This window comes from Micropterus dolomieu, linkage group LG03 (assembly GCF_021292245.1).
Source record: "Micropterus dolomieu isolate WLL.071019.BEF.003 ecotype Adirondacks linkage group LG03, ASM2129224v1, whole genome shotgun sequence".
Classification (NCBI taxonomy): Eukaryota; Metazoa; Chordata; class Actinopteri; order Centrarchiformes; family Centrarchidae; genus Micropterus; species Micropterus dolomieu.
Window position 1 is genome coordinate 24,450,376 of NC_060152.1, and position 18,877 is coordinate 24,469,252.

General features: G+C 41.2%; 1 protein-coding gene across 1 annotated transcript in view; it reads right to left on the reverse strand.

The window, feature by feature from the left end:
* rspo3 (R-spondin 3) overlaps positions 1-11,167 on the reverse strand; it is a 16,251-nt gene extending 5,084 nt beyond the window's left edge. Inside the window, exons 1-5 of the mRNA XM_046045173.1 lie at positions 10,298-11,167; positions 5,912-6,106; positions 5,180-5,323; positions 4,819-4,965; positions 4,465-4,650 (exon numbers count right to left, since the gene is read on the reverse strand). Of these exons, the coding sequence (XP_045901129.1) occupies positions 4,465-4,650; positions 4,819-4,965; positions 5,180-5,323; positions 5,912-6,106; positions 10,298-10,394 (769 nt within the window). The 5' untranslated portion in view covers positions 10,395-11,167. The remainder of the gene's footprint in view (positions 1-4,464; positions 4,651-4,818; positions 4,966-5,179; positions 5,324-5,911; positions 6,107-10,297) is intronic.
* Between the last annotated feature and the right edge of the window lie 7,710 nt (positions 11,168-18,877).

Sequence of the window (18,877 nt, forward strand, 5' to 3'; positions counted from 1 at the left end):
GAATCCACGTGCTTCAACATAAAAGTCTCCAAAAGTGAACAAATTAAGATTGCTCAGTAATTGTAATACAAACTTCTAACACAGTCAAATGATTTAAACTATTACTTAATTTTTGATCACTTCCACTTGGAATCATTTTAAGAGTATGCATTACATTTGTACAGTCTGTACACGTGGGATGCTAGGTCAATGAGTATTGAAGAAATGCACTCATACTGCTTTATTCAAATTCAAAAGCCACTGTAAAGTTGTACCAAACTAAATATGGGAATGACATTTTTGAAGTGAAATTATTGTTGATTATTGGTAGAAGTTGAATTATTCTAAATGCTATAAAAGGGAAATAATGCAACATCTGTTAGATGTATAGTTTGGCATTTTGGGACATAGCCTTATTTGCTTTCTTGACAAGAGTTAAATGAAAAGTCCTATACCACTCTCATGAGGGGGAAACTGCTAGCCTGGCTCTGTCCAAAGTTTTATCATGCTGTCGCTTTTACTATTTGTGTTGGATAAAACAACCAAGATACAATTTTAAACCACTCCCAACCAGTGCACTAGACCATTATGTTCTCATTATGGTCAAAAAGCTGAGTGTGGAACACTGAACACTTGTCACTCTCAATGGTCGCCATCTTGGCTATGTAGCGGAAGGGGAGGGACCACCAACCTTTTCAAATTTGTGAAAATGGCGGCAGAGGAAGCTGCAGCGGTTGCGATTGCACACGCAAACAAGTAAAACTATGTTAATGTTTATTCATTTTTAATACAATTTAATCAAAGTGAGCAAACAAGCCAGTAGATATTTTGTCGGGTGACAATCGCAGTCAAATGTTGGCGATAATGATCTGCCCAGTTACGATTTTACATTAAAATCAAAAGGAAGCGGTCAAATGTTGTAATAGAGTTGCACAATGACCGTGTTTGATTTAAGACAATATTACCATGTCAATATTCATGCACTACGCAAGTAAATACATAGTCTACACACTGTAGGCTACTACATGTGATTGTACTAACGCAAGTATCCAAATTGAGCATTTGGCATATAAAAGAAAACTTCTCTTAGATTCCACATACAGTTAGGGCCACATTCTGTACAGATGACAAGTATTTGTCATCTTTTTACTGTATACATCTCCCCTGAAATCCCTCGCTGCACAGTATAAACACTGTCATTAGTGTGGATCGGCTGAATTGTCTGTGGCTACAATGTAACTTCTAGAAATCTGTTGCCGCGCATTCACAAAGGGTGCGAGTCAGTAAACTGTACTAAGAACACAGAGAGGGGCTTTACTGGGTGGGACACTATACGCTGTGTCTGCGTGTCGGCACAATGAGTGAGTGAGCATGCTGGTGGAAGAGACATGGAGGGAGAAAAAGAGTAGTAGATGAAATGAATAACTATCCAGAGAGAGTATTGAATGAACCAAAGAACAAGTTGAAAGTAGGAAACAGACAGAGATCAAATGAGAGAGCGCAGGGACACTGAGGGCAAGGGGAGGTGTGTGTGTGTGCATGTGTGTGTGCGGTTTGAGGAGCACTGTGTGTTTTATGGTGGCACATCCTCCGTGGCAGGCGTTCTGTCGTCCGGGGAGCTTTTGGCGGGAGCCAGGCTGGGATTAAAGGCTATGGGCTGTCCCACAAGTGGAATGCCTGCCGCATGGCCGCCAGGATGTCATGAGGGGCGTTCTGGATGTGTCAGAGTGTGTGTGTGTGTGTGTGTGTGTGTATCAATCCCCCCTCACTGACTGGTTGATGCCAGCTTGCTTAACTGTATGTCTCTCTGTGTGCAATAAGTCTGCATGAGTGTCTTTATGTGTATGTGTATGTGTGTGTGTGTGGGAGGGTACACAGGATATCCAGCTACACAGATAGAGAGGTGAACAGCAGGTCCATCAAAGGACCAAAGGACAAATTAGCCAGCATTAACTTGAAAGAGACAACACATTCACAGGCTCTAGCTGTAGATAACAGAGGGACAGCACCAAGTTTTTCTGACTCCTGAATATTTCAGCACGTCTCCTACAATTTTCTGACGTCATAGCTTAAAACATTGTTTAGAATTAATAAGGACCAACTGGAAGTTGAAATTTTGCAATGGTTCTGTAGAACTTGAGGCTGTAACAGCTGGTGGCTCATACTTAAAGGAATAGTTTAACCTTTTGGGAAATTCTTGCAGAGAGTTATGTGACAAGATTGATACCATTCTAATATCTGTGCATTAAATATGAAACTAGTCAACAGAGGGCAGAGGACTGTAACTTAACCTACAGGCTGTAAGCAGTGGAAAGAAGCCATAAAACAACAACTTGGCATTTTTTGTTTGTGCATGGATCTTTAAGGAGCTTTAAATGTGCTGGTAGGTGGACTGAACTTTGGACAGACAAGCTAGTTTTCTATCTGTCTTCAAACAATTGCCATGTCCATGTGAACAGTGAAACAGGTTTTGCTTGCTGTAATCATTCTACCTGTTCATAATGGCCATTAACTTTTCCAAATGTGCTTCCGATGTAAATGGGAGACACAATACACAGTCCTCATTCTGTGCATAAATGTACTGAAAAGTTTTCTGAAGTTCATATGAGACTTCAACAGACTGAGTTAGTCAAATCCTTAGAGTATGTTATCAGGATTAGAGAGGGGTTTTGGGTTGAGGAAAGTATAGTAAGTAATTAAAAATAAGTAACGTGTAGAACCAACAGGATTAACAGGATGGAAAGAGGATAAATGAGCAAAGACTTAGTAGGATGTGGAGGAGTAAAAGTATTTAGCATGGAGAAGAACGGGAGAGGTAGGACGTATGGGGAGGAGAAGGCAAAAGCAGAAAGTGCAAAAGAGGAGGAAAGAAAAGGGAGGAGGATGTATCAGTGTCTGAGGGCTGCTGGAGGATTACTGGGGGCTCTCCGAGGTCGGACCACTGACCTCGTAGCGTGTGCAGAACGTAAACAGTGAGGAGAGGACACACCAAAGCAGATAATTAGCTCTCATTCACCAAGGATGCTCTCGGAGCGGGAACAACTGTCACTAATCACAAGCGGGGGCAATGTCGATAAACAGGGTCTGTGGTGTGTGAGAGACTATACACATCTTTCTCTTTTTGTTCTTTCGTTCTTTCAATTCACCTCGCTTCTCTCTGTAACCCCCCCCTTCCACCAGGCTCAGGCTAGATCAACAGAGCCGTCGACTCTACACTAAAGTCTCGGCCCCAACCCAACTGATTGGGCCAACAGGGAGCTTATATGGGGGTCTATGTTTTCTTTAGTGTGGTAGGGAGTGTGTGTTTGTGGAGGGGATGAGGATGGGGGAATGGATCAGTAGAGAGAAACAGATAGAAAGTGAGGTAGAGGAATAGCGGGGGTGACAGAGGGCAAATTTAACAGTCTGCCTTACAAATCACGTTCACCTTGTTGACTCTCTTCACAAATTACCACCATGAGCGACGGCTGTGTAGTTATTTTAGCGAGACAAAGATGGTATGTGTGTGCGTGTGTGTGTTTTTAGTGAGCCCAAGTGTGCATTTGTCTGACTTGTTTGAAATGGAGATGGTGTATCTGTTTCTGGATTTGCATGTGTGCATGTGTTGGTTTGCATGTGTGTGTGTGTGTGTATTGGCAGCTGTGGGGATAAACCAATACTGATCCCCTGGTCGCCGCGTGCCTCCCAGGGGGAGGATGTTGATGTTGAGCTGGCTGTTTCTGCTCCAGAGTCAACTGCTTTTCTGCTGCATCACACACACGCACATGCACACAAACACACACACACACGCACACATACACACTCTGTTTGTTCTGTAAGTGTGAGGCCCCAGGGGGCTGGATCTCAGCCTCCTACCCTGTCTGCGATCTGTCATTTAACACTACAGAGCCCAGGCTAAAAAACAACCAGCCCTAGCCGCCAAGCAGCTCAGTAACCACACACACGCAGTGCATACATAACACAAAGCGATCATAAATGCGGCACAGCATCGGGTTTTATACAGAGACAAGCCCGTCTGAAAGCAGTTTTCACTCTCTTCATTAGAAATGATCACGCTATTCCCTGTTTACTGGGAGCAGAGAAAGCGGTTTTACTGTTTAAAAATCCAAAGAGGTCTCGTGGGAAAACACACAACATACCCATTGCAACATCACACATGTGTGTTCCCCCGACTGTCCTCACTCTAACCACAATGACAATCCTCTGAGTAAACAGTCATAGTCCTGAGCGGAAGAACGACTAGCTGTGATTGTACAAGCTGAAGCAGCAAGGTCTGGAATTCATAGAGAGTAGAAACCGTGCCATGTGTCACAAATACAATGCAGCAACTACAACATCTAGAATGTGCCCATTTCACAATTTTTTTTTTACGTTAAAATTCTGGATCACAAGGATCTGGAGTCAGGACTTGACACATAGCTGGAACATAAACACGCTTCAACTTTGCTACAGTAACAGTATTTTTTTTCTTTGTGTTCTTCTTACCGGGACATTTCTTCCTCTTGACCAGGCACTCTTTGATCTCCGAGATCTCAGGACAGGGGTTGCCAAAGGGTGAAGGGTGCTGGAGGACCTGCCGTGTACGGGTCTCCTGGCCACGCTTGAACCCACAGGTTCTACCGGACCGAGTGCAGGGGCTCCACTCGCTCCACTCACCCACCTCGCAGTTCACTGTTTTGAAATTGAGAAAGAGATGTATTTTTTGTTTTGAAGTTGGAAATGGGCTTACTCTTTTCTTAAAGCTTATTTGCCAATGTGGCATGGGCCTCTACCAACAAGACAGGCATCTTAGGCTGTTTTATCTTTCCTGACACATCCACACATGCACACTGGACTGACCTTGTGCTGTGCACTCCATGAGTTTGTCATTGGGCTCGTAGTCCTCTGGACAGACATGGTGGCACCTTCCACTGAGCTGGTAGAGGTCTGGCCGGCACCGTGTGCATGTCTCACTGTTCGTACACGACTCACAGTCTGCAGGGCACTCTGCAAAGACAAAAGCAATATTATATATCTGTGATTACAGTGGGCAAATTTAGCACATAAATGTGTTCTACGTGACAGCGATTTACAAAGTCAGAATGATTTGGTAAATTCTACATAGCTAATGTGGGATAAACACGTGGTAAACAGAGTTAAATAAAGAGCAAACTCCACATTTTATTCCTGTCCATGATAAATGTGAACTCTAAACACTCACTGGGAATACACTCTCTCTGTATATCGCTGCGGACCAGCCCCTCGGGGCAGTTCTCCAGGCACTTGCCCAGGTGAAGGTAGAAATCTGCTCGGCAGCGTGTGCAGAAGTTCTTGTTGAAGCAGGAGTCGCACTCCGACCTGCACTCTGACAGAGAAACATAGACCCACCGCCAGCGTTTATTTAACCGTACAAGTTATCGATTGTGTCCTGCGTGTTAAATATACAGGGTGTCAGTATGTGTTCATGTGTGCGTGTCTCACTGGGAATAAAGTCAAGAATATAGGCCACCGCAGTAAGATTGATGTCTCACAGGGTGGCTTGTGAAATAAGATTTTAGTAAAGCGACACATGATTTGATATAATGTTATGCAAGTATCGAGTCTTTCACATAATGCCATATTCCACAAACTGCTGCTTGTAAAGAAGTGTGTATGGAGGTAGGAAAGGTAGGATCGTTTTGACAATGTCTCAGAGCCAACAAGACTTATGTTTATACTTTTCACATGTCAGTGAAACAACACACTGTTAAAAGGCCAGATTTAAGACAAGTGTGAGATGTTTTTCTGTGTGTGTTTGTTATAAGAGAGGATTATACTGAATCATTACACAGAAGTCTGACTATTAATACCAAACCTACATACTCATCACCTAAATTGGGAACATGTAATACAAGGAATATTTTCATAACTATTCTGTTATCAGTCTACTATGTTGTTACTTGTTATGGCTTACTTGTGCAGGTGTTTCTTTCTGGGGAGCGTGTGCCGTAAAAGCCTGGAGGGCAGGAAGTCATGCACACCCCGATCTGCTTCATCCCAATCCTCTCCAAATGCATGAAGAAGCGTGGCTTGCAGGACAGGCAGCCATTGTAGTCAGAGCAGGTCAGACAGCCACCCTGCTGGCACCCTGAGCTCACGCCAGAGATCTCTGTTGGCAAGAGCAGAGGGATGTTTAAGTATGAAGTTCACATGGTATAATAGGAAAACTAAAATATGAACATATATTTTTGTGCATTTAAACTTTGAACATTTGACAGACGCCAGACTCTAGAGGATGTGTACCATATGGTATGAATATCAGTCGTACAGAGTACAATGGAATATTTAAACTTATTTTGACACGTTAATGTTTCTTTTGTTATTGTGCCCTGAACAAAATGGGATCAGGCTGATGAAACTCCACTGTTTGAAATTTATAAACCCTTGTAACTTTCTAGATGATGCTCAAGGCAGATGTCAGGTCAGACTGTCATGTGGCACCACTATTCGTGCTATATGCTTGGTTCTACAATACCAACATCAGTATTTAAGCTTTAGTGTCTAACTCTTGATTTTCAAAGACCACTTGTACTGTATGTTACGTTTCACCTATCACTCTTTAGGAGTTAAACTATTTTTCAGGTTTGTGTTGCGCAACCAGTTTCAGTAAACAAATCAGTTACAACTGAAACTGTTTATTATTTGAAGTATTTATATATTTTAGTCAGGTGTTTTTCAAGAATTAGGGCAAATGGAAAGCATAAGGGTTATCATGTCATCTATAAGTGTTCAATTATAGTATCACTTGGGACTTATCACCTACTGTCTCAGCACAATGACTGATAACACAGTGCCACAGGTATTTATATTTTGTTTACAATCCTGTTTATAAGAGCTATAGTATTGAATTTATGCTTACTGTATATATTTTACAGTATATTTTTTTGTATTCCCCACTGTTCACTGATCTGTGGGACAATTCAACAGACTTTGTCTGCCATGGATAGAAGCTGTGGTTGTAGGTTTTAATCATTTTAATTGTATGCTGACAGCCCTGTCACAGGCATTTTTAATGTGTCCCAAGTTGCGGTTTGCATATTTCAAAGTGATAGTGTGTTTAAGCTTAAGATGACAACGTACATGGCTTGAAGGCTTAAAGAACTAACTGTATTAAATCCTACACATGTACCAGGAGTGACATCTGTGACATAGTATGTAGTATTTAGGCAGGGAAGTACCAAGTTTTACATACTTGTGCACCCATGATGCATTAGTGCTCCATTCCCAAAGGTAGTGTTTGTAAAATGTTGAAGTACTCATCTATGAAAGGCAAATCATAAGCAACCCCTGTAAGCACCCAGTGAATTGGTTTTCCTCTCCAATCTTGGCATCTCATGCCACTGGTTTAAGCTGGCCCTCTTCCTTCTTCTCTGAGTTTGGGGTTTAGCTGCAAGTTTACCATAGATCATGGATACTTTGTTTGAAATATCTCGACAATCTTTACAACTGCTGTCCATTTGCCCACACGTGTTCCTGCCAAGCTTCGCTGATTCACATAAGTCTTAAGACGCAGGAATTTGGCCATGCCCTCGCACTTGCACCGACAAAACCTCAGTTGGACAGTGGTATCTTGCATAACATACCAACAGGGTTACATATGAATAAACACATTCACATGCCTGCACACACACAAACACAGATGGTTCATGGAAAAAACAGAATTGTGCAACAAAATAGAAATAGAAACACCCCAGACATTTAAGGATTGAATGTCTACCTCTTTATAGGTTTCCACCATGGGACACACTTGATTTCCCTTGTATAATCTGCATCCTATGTCTAAATCAAGACCTAAATCAACTTATCTGCATCTTACTGTGAGCTGTCCTGTCTTGATACACTGTTAGCACCTAGGCACCCACATGTCTTCATTTTTGGATGCATCATCACAGACAGGAAGCTCAGAGCTCGGGTTCAGTCTCTGCACGGTAATTGGCCAGTTGACTCAATGGTCATTGACTCCCAACTCACTCTTACCCCCTTCTTTCCCTCTGAGATCTGCATTAATTCACCCCTTCACCAACTAATCCCTCCATCCTCCTTGATGTATCTGCAAGTGTTAGATATCTGCATCCTTGGAGGAAATTTTGATTCTTAGAAACACCTGTCAATTAATGAGTACGGAGTCCGTCTGAAAATGCACATTACGGCAGAACATGAGCTACACCTTCAGCTTTGACAGAAATAAATCAAGGCTTTGGTGCTGCCATATCAGAACTGCAACACATCATGGGTGAGTATGAGGATATGCAGATAAAAACTATTTATATTTTTTCAGTCCATAAAGCACATTTTCAGCATCTCAGCTTGAAAAAAACAACAACACAAACTCATGCCATTTTAAATAATTCTGATTTCACTAAAAACACACTGTTAACACTGTTTTCAGCCTCCGGACATAATTTAAGAACCCAAGCACTAGAGCACTCTTAATAAACCCTCCTGTTCCCCCTCTCTCACACTTTGCTGAGAGACTCTTTAATAGTGTTTAGGGGGGAAATAAACATTTAAAAGAGTGAATCTGTGTCTTGATGCAGCAGGGTATAAAACAGACAGTACGCTGCCTATATATCCTACATTAGAGCAGCCCAAATGACACATGTCTGGTGTCATTATGTATCGCTTACAGTTTAAATAAGATTTATAAAGGCTGCATCACCCTGCTGAACAACAAAACGATCCATACCTAGTTATTCAGGTCTGACCCAAAGTACATTGAACAGAGCTGCCAAGAGCAAAGGTAACCCCAGGACCCCTTTAAAACTACATAATAAACACACAGTTAACCCCAGATGCTGCAAATCCACTTTGGTGGTCATGACAGGAAAAAATTTATAAAAAACAAAAAACAGTCCTATTTCTGGTCCAGACTACAGATGAGAGCTCTGTGATTACATGAAGGAAATGTTGAGAGAAGTTTCAGGCCCCAGGTGGCAAGGATAACAACATCACTTCGAAGGTCTATTATTGTAGATCACAGACAGTTTTCAACTAAGCTGGCAAGTGATTCCAGCTATCATTGCTCTTTTCGAACAGACTTAGTCACAAAACACATCTGGAGACCCTCAGTGATAAAGTCTGTGTAGGAAGAAAAAACATACTTTATTGATACTTATTTCATAGCGTCCTGGAAAAAGGCTAGTCATAGCTCAAGAGATGAGACATAATGTTGGACCCCGCGGAGATATATGGGAGATGAAATACCATCAGACTTAAGAGTGTGCTCAGTATGAAACATTTCTGGTGTTTTGATGGAGCCTGCTATCAAACTTTCATTAACTCAATTGTGAACGGTGGTAAGAACAAGATGGGACATGATTTCAAAATATGAAATATGAAATATGAAACTAAGTTCAATTTCTGACTAGCATGAAAGTGAACCCCACTACTCTATGTGATCTGGGCCAAGAAACGCAGCATAACGATATAAATTGAACATGGGGGTTGCTTGTCCAAATATGGAAACTAAAGCTATAAACTAAAGGTGTGAATATCAATTTCCAACACTGATGCCCGGGCAGCACACACCGTGCCTGAAGTCTGCTGCTGTGACCGCTAGAGAGCGACGGGAACCAGGAGACTAAGGGCACGCAGCGACTGCAGGCTTCAGCTGATAAGCAGAACAATTAATTAATCCAATTATGGTTAAAAAGATGCATATTGTAAATGGACAAAAGATGGTGAAATTAATGAAGGTATCTTTGGACCATATAAGGACAATACAAACGAAGAGCATGCGCCGGAATTTGCCCGAAACCAACCAATTTTAAGAATAACTCCTCATTTTAATTAACGGAATTAGCAGAAAAATAATCATAATGCAGAAAAGTAGGGTTGGGAGTGTGGAAAAAAAAGATATAGGTCTACGTCTATTATCTTGAATGCTTTAATAAGCAATACTAATTTGGGAAAGCAGTTTATTCACTGATACAATCTGCCAAAAGTTTGTTGAGTTTTGATCTTGTAATATTTAAATTATATAACGGAGTGTGTGCCGGTGTAGGATTATGTGGCCAACAGGTACTGTACAAGTTTAGCAAATTACTACTCTGACCAAATAATGTGCCTGTCGCCAGTCATTAATTTAAATATTTAGAATAGACTGAATATTGCATTCTTAGTTTTGTTGGTAAAAGATGTAGAATGTAGGCTGGAGACTTTTGACACTTCTCTAAGTAAAACAGGCCAATACACGCTAAATTAAAATTTTTAAAAAATGACAAAGGAACATAAAGACAGTGCTAGGTGTGTGCACTAAGTAGCTACCAGGCAGCATCGTACCACAGTTTAACCTACTCACGTTTATGCCGATTCCTGGAGCTGCTGTGCTGCTGACAACCATTGTAATCCATGCAGTGCAAGATGATCAAAACAAAGGAGATCAGTTGTAATTGCATAGTAGCCCAGAGATGAGACTCGTAAAGCCAATGTCAATGTTCACCAAATCACTTATTGGATAAAAATCCGCTTTCTTCCCCCAGACGGAGGCAGAGTATGGAGGGTAGATAATTCCTAGACACAGCAGGATCCCCAGCTATGTGGTGATATGTGGTGATGGTAGCGTACGGTGGCCCAATGATGCCTGGGCCGCTTAGACTGTAACATCCTGGATAGGATCCACATATGTGCCAAGAAAGCCAGACTGAGTTATGGGTCCGTTATCCGTGCTGTGATACAGAACATTCCCTTCAAAAAACAAACGAACACGCAGCAAACAAGCTCGATTCCGGTGCGCACAGGAGGAAAGCAAAATCAATCATTAGTGTAGGAAAACGTGTATAGAATTATTATTTTTGATTAACATGACTCTCAAAAACTTTGAGATATAAAATCCATGTGCAGAACTCCAAAGTGACCTTTCTTCCCCTCTCCCCGTGTTTCTCAGTGGAGATGCGCCGTCCCGGTGCCTGTGGATACCCCGATGTGCCAGACGCGCTCAGGGTTTCTCCTTCATCTCAGCATCAGCTGAAGCACCAAAAGCAAAAGCCACGACAGGACCAGCACCAGTAATCACAAAAAATATGAATTGAAGGTTTCGTAGTTCTTTTGGCTGTCAAACACGCACACACCTCTCGCTCTCTTTCGGGTGCAGGCAACTGTACCAAAGTAAATCTCTGCAGTTTCAGCTCTTTTCTGCTTTGCGTGCAAGACCCATTCACTACCCTCCTGCCGGCCGGCTGATGACTTCAGCCCTCTGCTGTCTCTCTGTCTCTCTCTCCCCCTATGGGCTCCAAAGTTTATTTAGAGGGCAAGCCCCCCGCGTCAGAGAGAGAGAGAGAGAGAGAGAGAGAGAGAGAGAGAGAGAGAGAGAGAGAGAGCTAGTGTTTAGAAGTGTGTACTGTATCTTCTCTCTGATTCCTGTCTGGCATTGTGCTTCCAGTGATGATTGAAATGAATGGACTTATTGATACACAGCGCTATATATTTGTATTTATATTTGTAAAATTACTCCAGGAAAAAGCCATTTGAATAATGCAGACATGCAGTAAGTCCGCAGTCTGTCTTATATTTATTTTCAGTTAGGATTGGAGATTGATTTCCAAAGATCCACCTAAAGATGTACCAGGACACTGGAAAGTAATTGTTTCATGCACCAGATGGCTTTAGTGTAGGGTAGATGAGGGGAGAGGTGCAAGATGGTGTGATCACTTTCTCTTCCCATACAAACTTTTTTCCTTTAATTTCAGTGGTTTGGTGTGGAAAGAGACCCCCTTCCTCCCAAGTTTACATCAGCCAAAGAAGCAGCAGCATCTCATCATATTACCTCTAGAGGGAGTTAGTTCCATAAAAGCTTGAGGCATGTTGTCATAATAGACACGTGAAGTAAACTAGCACTTGACCTTTCCCTACTAAGTCCAAATATGATGTTGTTCTCTCTGAAAATATGACATTCAGGACTTGTTTCCCCCTTAAAGTATTTAATTACACTGAGCAAATAATAACACCTTGTCCATCATCAGTCATCATTCCAGATCATTTGTCACTAAAGCCTCAGTCTGCAGGTTTAGGACTTTTGGAGATAATTAGACTTATATGCAGAGACTGTTGCTGTATACGTCAAGGTATAGTGAATTATGGCCTCTGGAGATTGGAGCAGAGCAGTGAAAAGGGGGAGCTGAAGCCTCATTTGTCTAACTAGTGTGCTGATGTTTAGGGGGAACAGTATGCACAAGTTCAGTGCTTCTCCTCGCTGTGGCTTCTGTCCTTTCACCAGTCACTGGGTTGAGGAAAGCAATGCAAACACAGTGTGGGCTCTTTCTTTATGGGAATACTTCCTTGTTTGCCCTGTACTAACTCAGCACCAGGGCAGTGAGACATAACAGAGATTGATGCATTGTTTTAAACCCTTTCACCTCTGCTCGGGCAGACTGCTGAGTCCAATTTTTTACCCAGAATATTAAGTGATGCATTATAGTTATGCATGTGACTAATGGACAAATGTAAAATGTGAATATTTTTAGAAAAAAAGCACTGTAATGTCTCTATTAAACTATGTCAAGCCATGGTATTTAATACAATGTGTGTTCAATTAATGTGTTTTTGCAAAAAATAAAAATTGTTAAATATTATGATGAAATGTTATTAAAAACAATGAAATATGCCTCCTCCCTCTCCTCAATCCCAGCAGTCTGGTGTAAGGGATGTAGAAGAATAATGCTTGTCTTTGTGTCCCAGTCTGAACCAGCCCCACCATCCCCTGGGGGTAGAAGCATGTGTGTGTGTTTGGATACGTGTGTGTGTGTGTGTGTGTGTGTGTGTGGCACTGGGGTGCGGAAGGTTAAGGTCACTTGGTCAGTCCCTGTGACCGTCCAGTGAGAGAATCAGTCGACACCTGTAAATGAAGTCGGGCAGGTGCATAAACCCTCCCTACCAGGGATGGATGCACACTACAACTTTTTTTCCCCTAACCACATTTAGTCCTAATTTAGCCGTACTCTAATTTAGGCCTTTAGCTAAAGGGGGAAAGTGTATTGCATCATCTTTGCTGAAATACATTTTGGCACAAATTAAAGTTAATACAAGGCTTAGAATTATGTAGTCCATCGCACATTTGTCTTGTGTTTTTTGTTTCACGATTTGGACACAAGCCACAACATAATATATTATCACTGCCCTTGAGTGTAAAAGGAAAATGCCACTGCAATGCAGTCTGAGTGAAAATACTATGGCAAAAAAAAGAAAAGAAAACCTGTAGGAATCAAGTTTTTTGTTCACTGCAAATACTGTATTTCCTCAGCCTTCTGAGCTTACAAGTTTTTAATAGACTTGCTTCTTGTACAAGTTAACTGAAAACCTGTTAATTTGTTTACTTGCTGTCAGTAACCTCTGTCAAATCTCAGATTTCTTCTAAAAATACCAAATATCAAGACTTAAGTACATGATGCACTAAATTAAACTATAGGATTTTTGTCAGCATAAGAATAGTGCAACATTAGCATTCATTTGGAGTTGTGTTTCTGGCCACCAGACAAATATAAGTCCAGTATTCACTCAGTTTAGCTCTTCACCAACTCTTTAGGGAAACGTCTGACTCTTTAGCTGCTAAAAGCTCCAACTATGTTCACTAGCTAGTTGTAAGTGCAACTAGCTAGTGGTATATCAGAGTTTTTTCACTAAAAACACCTGCCTGCTACATCTAGAAATGATGCTACTGAGGGCGGTGTAGTGAACCAAAACAGTAAAGTTTATGGCCATAAAACCAAAACACTGAGCTAACAGAGCTTAGCTGAGGGGATGGACTTTTTAGTGGTAGCACATTGTCATTTCTTTCATGAATATAGAAGTACTGATGAGAGCAGCTTTAAAAGTACCCAGTGGTGTTTTTGACCTCTAGTAGCACTGATCAAGTTTTCTTGTGGGTCCCCATTTTTGTTAATGCGCCAACAAAGTGGAAGAATTACCAGCCAGTAAATATGAATGTAAACAATGCAGGCTTCAAACTTTTAAGTAAAATGTTTTATCAGGTAGGAAATGCACTTTACATGTTTGTTAGACCTTAAAGATACACACAATGTGTTTTTGCTGAATAACACTGAATGCAAACATAACTTTTGCTTGTTTACAAGGAAACTCCACATGGCACCTTTGAGGGTGTCAGGTCAGGGCTTTAGGGGCTGGAGTTAAAAGTGTGTCAGAAGCTAATTATCCCCTAATTTATGCCCAGTTTAAGCAACAAATATTATTCAGTTAAGCAGATACCCTCTTTGTTCATATGACATTGCAAAAATCCATTTACCTCAACCTTCAAATCATGCTCTTAATCCTCAAGCGCATCAGAGTAGCTAACATACCACTACACCACGAAGCTCATGCCTATGATCTACAAACTGTTCATTCCCTGGCCTATGACTCATAAAATTCCTAGATGACAATGACAACGTTGATCCACTGTCCTGTCATCAGCTAATGAATTAGGCCGGGCTTAGCGTGGACAGCAAGCGCGTGCCTCACTGGGGTCTGTGAAAAGATAGTGGCTCAGTCTGTGGCCTTATATGCAGGTTTTTCTGATCTTGCATCCTTTAAAGCTGTAAATATCCCAGTGGCAATCCTGCGAATTCTCTCAGCATGAGGCAAGCAAAGAGAGACAGTGGCATGGGGCAGCAGGGGGTGTACAGTGTTATGAAAATAGACATGTGTGAGCACACATAACACACCTACATAAATTCATGATCTAGAAGTTCTAATAAATAATTATTGATTCTTGAAATTCTATTATACATACAGACAGGGAGGATTACATTGATATAAACAAGGATAAGACAGGTGCATGTGTTGTGTTATAGCAGGTGGCGCAGCCTTATCTTGTTTGTGTGGCTGCACTTCTATGCATAGGGTGATTGAGGGGATCATTTCATAGTAGGAGGGATTGAGAAGGTAGTCAAGGACAGATAATCACTGTGAGCAAGAGCTGTCAGCTGTACACACAAAAGGAAAGCAGGTCAGAGTTTTGTATAGAGGAGGTCAAAAGAGAAGGGTACTGTGTGTGTGTGTGTGTGTGTGTATATGTGTAGTGAAGTGGGGCAGTTATCACCGATTCCCCAACTTGAGCCGTATTCCCTCAAAGAAGGACATTGCTCCTATGTTAATTTATGTTAAAAGAAATTGTTTGACGTTTTGAGAAAATATGCCTATCGCTTCCTTGCTGAGAGTTATATGAGAAGACTGACCCCACTCTCTTATGTGTCCTTTCAGTATGAAGCTATAGCCATTAGACTGTTACTGTAGTTTAGCTTAGCACAAAGACTGTAAACCGGGCAAAACAGCCAGACTGGGTTTTTCCGAAGGTAACAAAGCAACAGCACTTCTGAAGCTCATAAATGAACACGGTGTATCTTTTTTGTTTAATCTGTATAAAAACTGCTGGAAGCAGTGACTCTCTGTAGTTTTGTCATTAAAACTGGCAACTAGTGGAGATGCCAGGAAGTCACTGCACTGGGCCAGTTTGGTGCATAACCCCCCGTACAACTACAAATTGTTATTTTTACACTTTGGTTACTTTTTTAAATAGCCAGGCTAGGTGTTTCCCCTGGTTTCCAATATTTATGCTTAGCTAAGTTAACCATCGTACTGTGCAGATATGAAAGTAATATCGATTTTCTCCTTTATCTCTTAATAATAAAGCAAATACGGATATTTGTGAAAATGTGAAAACTACTTTAAGTGTGTGTTTGGTACACTGCCTGGAGGATTTTTGCCCTTCACACTAACCTTGTTGTCCATCAGGGACTTCTCATCTATGTTAGCCTAACATTCCCTGTGCGTGTATTTGTTTCTAGGTGAATATAGATATAGATTTATAAATGAATGTGTATTTGCATGTATGAGTAAGGAAATCTCCGCTTCATGTCGATGTGATGTACTGATGTGTATGTGTGTGTTGAGCTTTACTGTGGAAATGACCCCAGGAGGAATCCCCTCAGCAGGCCTGACTAATTTGGCCATGAGCGTGGCATTAACTACACATTCCTTCCGAAGCGGTGTCTCCACTTCCCTCTCCCCCTCAACAGCAACACTTTAAATAAACTGAGCACAGGACTGTTAAGAAAGGCCACAGCTTTCTGTGTCCTCAGTTCGACCTCAATTGATGTATTTCCTCTTATTTTTAGTCTCTTTGAAAAATGTGACTTACCAGTGAACTGTCAAAGTGACTAGTATGACAGGTGGGGGTAAAGTAAAGAAAGGGGTGGGGGGTGGGGAGTAGGAGGATGGGGGGTTCTTCATCCTCAGAAAATTTTAGGAAAAGTTGGTGAGCAAAGCCAGCCACCTCTTGACAAGAGTGAGAACATTTTTATATTCTCTTCCCTCTCTTGCTACCCCAGTTTGGGTCTCCTATGAAGCCGTGGAGAGACAATGGGAATCAAACACTGCTTCCCAGGAAGTTTTAATCATCGGAACACCACCACCTTTTTTCCCATCAGTTGTTGCCAGGCAACAGGTGAGGGAGACCCCAGATATTCTGCATGTGTGTGTGGTATTTCTGGTAGGGGAAGGGGGTGGGGGGGTGCAGATCAGGGTGGTTGTAGAAGAACCTTGGGGTTATTTTATTAATCTGCATGGGGAGTCTTTTCTTTTTCTCCTTGATAAAACCCTTTCTGCTCTTTCTTTTTAGTAGGCGGCCTTTCTGCCCTTAAGTTTTGTCCTGTGATCATTCAGCTCTGCAGGGACCCGTGTCGGGCATCCCCCTCAAAGAGAGCCTGTGTGAGAGTAGGTGTGCGTTTGTGTGAGAGATAAAGAACACTGTAATCGTTATGAAACATTTGCAAAGCTGCATCTTTTACAGAATAAATCTGATTTCTCATGCAAATACTGTAAATCATTTTTGTTGACTTTTACAGAACATATGGTCCACGAACGCCCCTCAAGAAACTTCAAGATTACTTGCTATAGAAGGTTGAAAGAAGGCAGATGGCCTGAGCTTTATTTTTCTAGTGAGCAATTTCCTCTCAATCTAAGAGGTTCTAATGGAAAGACCCTGAATTAAAACATGTGTGAAAGTATAATTTACCCCTTCGTTTCTCACCCAGGCAGAGTAAACCCCGGTGAACCTCACTGAAAAGGGAATTTGTCTTTTTATGAAGCAAATTAATGCAGACATTTTTCCATCCAGTGAAAATATGAGGACTCATTTCCTCTTCCAGCAGAGCTCAGAGTTGGCCAAATCTGTATGGAGTCACCGGTGGCTAATGTTAAGTTGTTGATTTCAGGAATGGTTGAGACAGTGTGGTTTTAACATTCAACAAACACATTCTCAGATATTCAAAACATTAGCACAACATAGGGGTGATGCCACTCCTCTCTCACATAAAATCATGCTCGAGCACTTGTAACACTACAACACCACACTAAATAATGGACAAATTAAAATTTTGATGATGCTAGAGGAAAAGTGAGGGCTTCAGCAAAAAGATATTAAAATGTCAGCGGTCCTGGTGGCAAGTCAGTGGATCACAAAGTCAGTAGGATTCATCCTCAGGGGACCATGAATATGTGTACCAACTACATGGCAATACATCCAAAAAATGTTTCAGTCTGGGTTGGCCAACATTGCCATCGCTAGAGCCAGTGTGCCTAAAAAACAGCATGCAGTGTTTATCTAGATGTTTAGTGAATAAATGAACAATGAGTGTTTCTTGCCATTCTGCCCCAGAAATGGCATATCCTCAAAGAGATTACATAACACAATTGCAAAAGTCAGAAACCCAAATACAAGCAGGCTGTGGTGTTTATGAAGAAAATAACATCAATTATCTGTCACAGCTCTGATTCTGTTTAATTTTAGTCACACATTGTTATAGTAACCAACAAAAGAGAAAGAATATCCCCTCCCAGAGGCCGGAGGCTCTAAAAATTAACAAGTGTTGATTATTCGCACACAAGCAATCCATTTCATGTTTGAAAACCAGTCATATAAAAATACCCAGGACCTATAAAACAGCAGGATTCATGCCTGGTGTTTTTATAATTAAAGCCAAAGCTCATTCCTGCTAATGACCTGAGTAGGAGTGTTTCACAGGGACAGTCCATGTGTGCTCCACACAGGGACAATGCAACTGATGTGATCTGCAAAGGCTGTAGAAAATTCAAAAGTAAGATCAAATAAGAAAACCAACAACAATGAGTGGGAGGTTCAAATATGAGAAAGAGGGAGGGTACAATGTCCCTGTATGTCTCCCCATTGTTGAGCCAAACCTGTAAGTACTGGTCTGATTGTAATTTCTGTATGGTCAGGTCTCAAGGACCTGTCCAAGCAGTGTTTATAAGTACTGGAGTGGTAACCAAGTTTCCAGGCAAATGTATAAAGAAAAGAGAAGTTCTATACATTATGAGCCCTAACCCTTCGAATACAATGTGTTATAACATATTATATAATATAATAAATGCTTGTATTTTACTGGCCTATAACTGCTCACAGCGTTATAAACTGTATTATCTGAAAACATACATATGTTAAAACTGTTAAAAATTTACGACATTATCTAAATCTGAAAGTTTCATAAAACCACTATGATGTAAGTAAGTTGGAAAATATTTTTGAACCCAAAGGCAAGCATGTAATGCTTCAATGGACTTGAAAAAATTAAAAATCACCAATGTTTGCAAACTTTTTTTTTAAACATCTGCAATACAAACCACAATAATTATGGCAAAGTAAAACTCTGTTGTCTGTGATGTTTTCCAGAATCAAAATCATAATCAGTGGAAATAATATTTCTTTATTCCTCCTGAATTTGATGCCTGAGTCTATGTGAAATACACCAACAGTATTTACCCACAGAGAAGTAAAGTGGAGCTAGACAGCACACATGTTCAACGTATGTGAAGCACATGAGGCCAGTAAAACATGACTGATCCTGCATCTGACCAAAGAGAGGGGCGACTG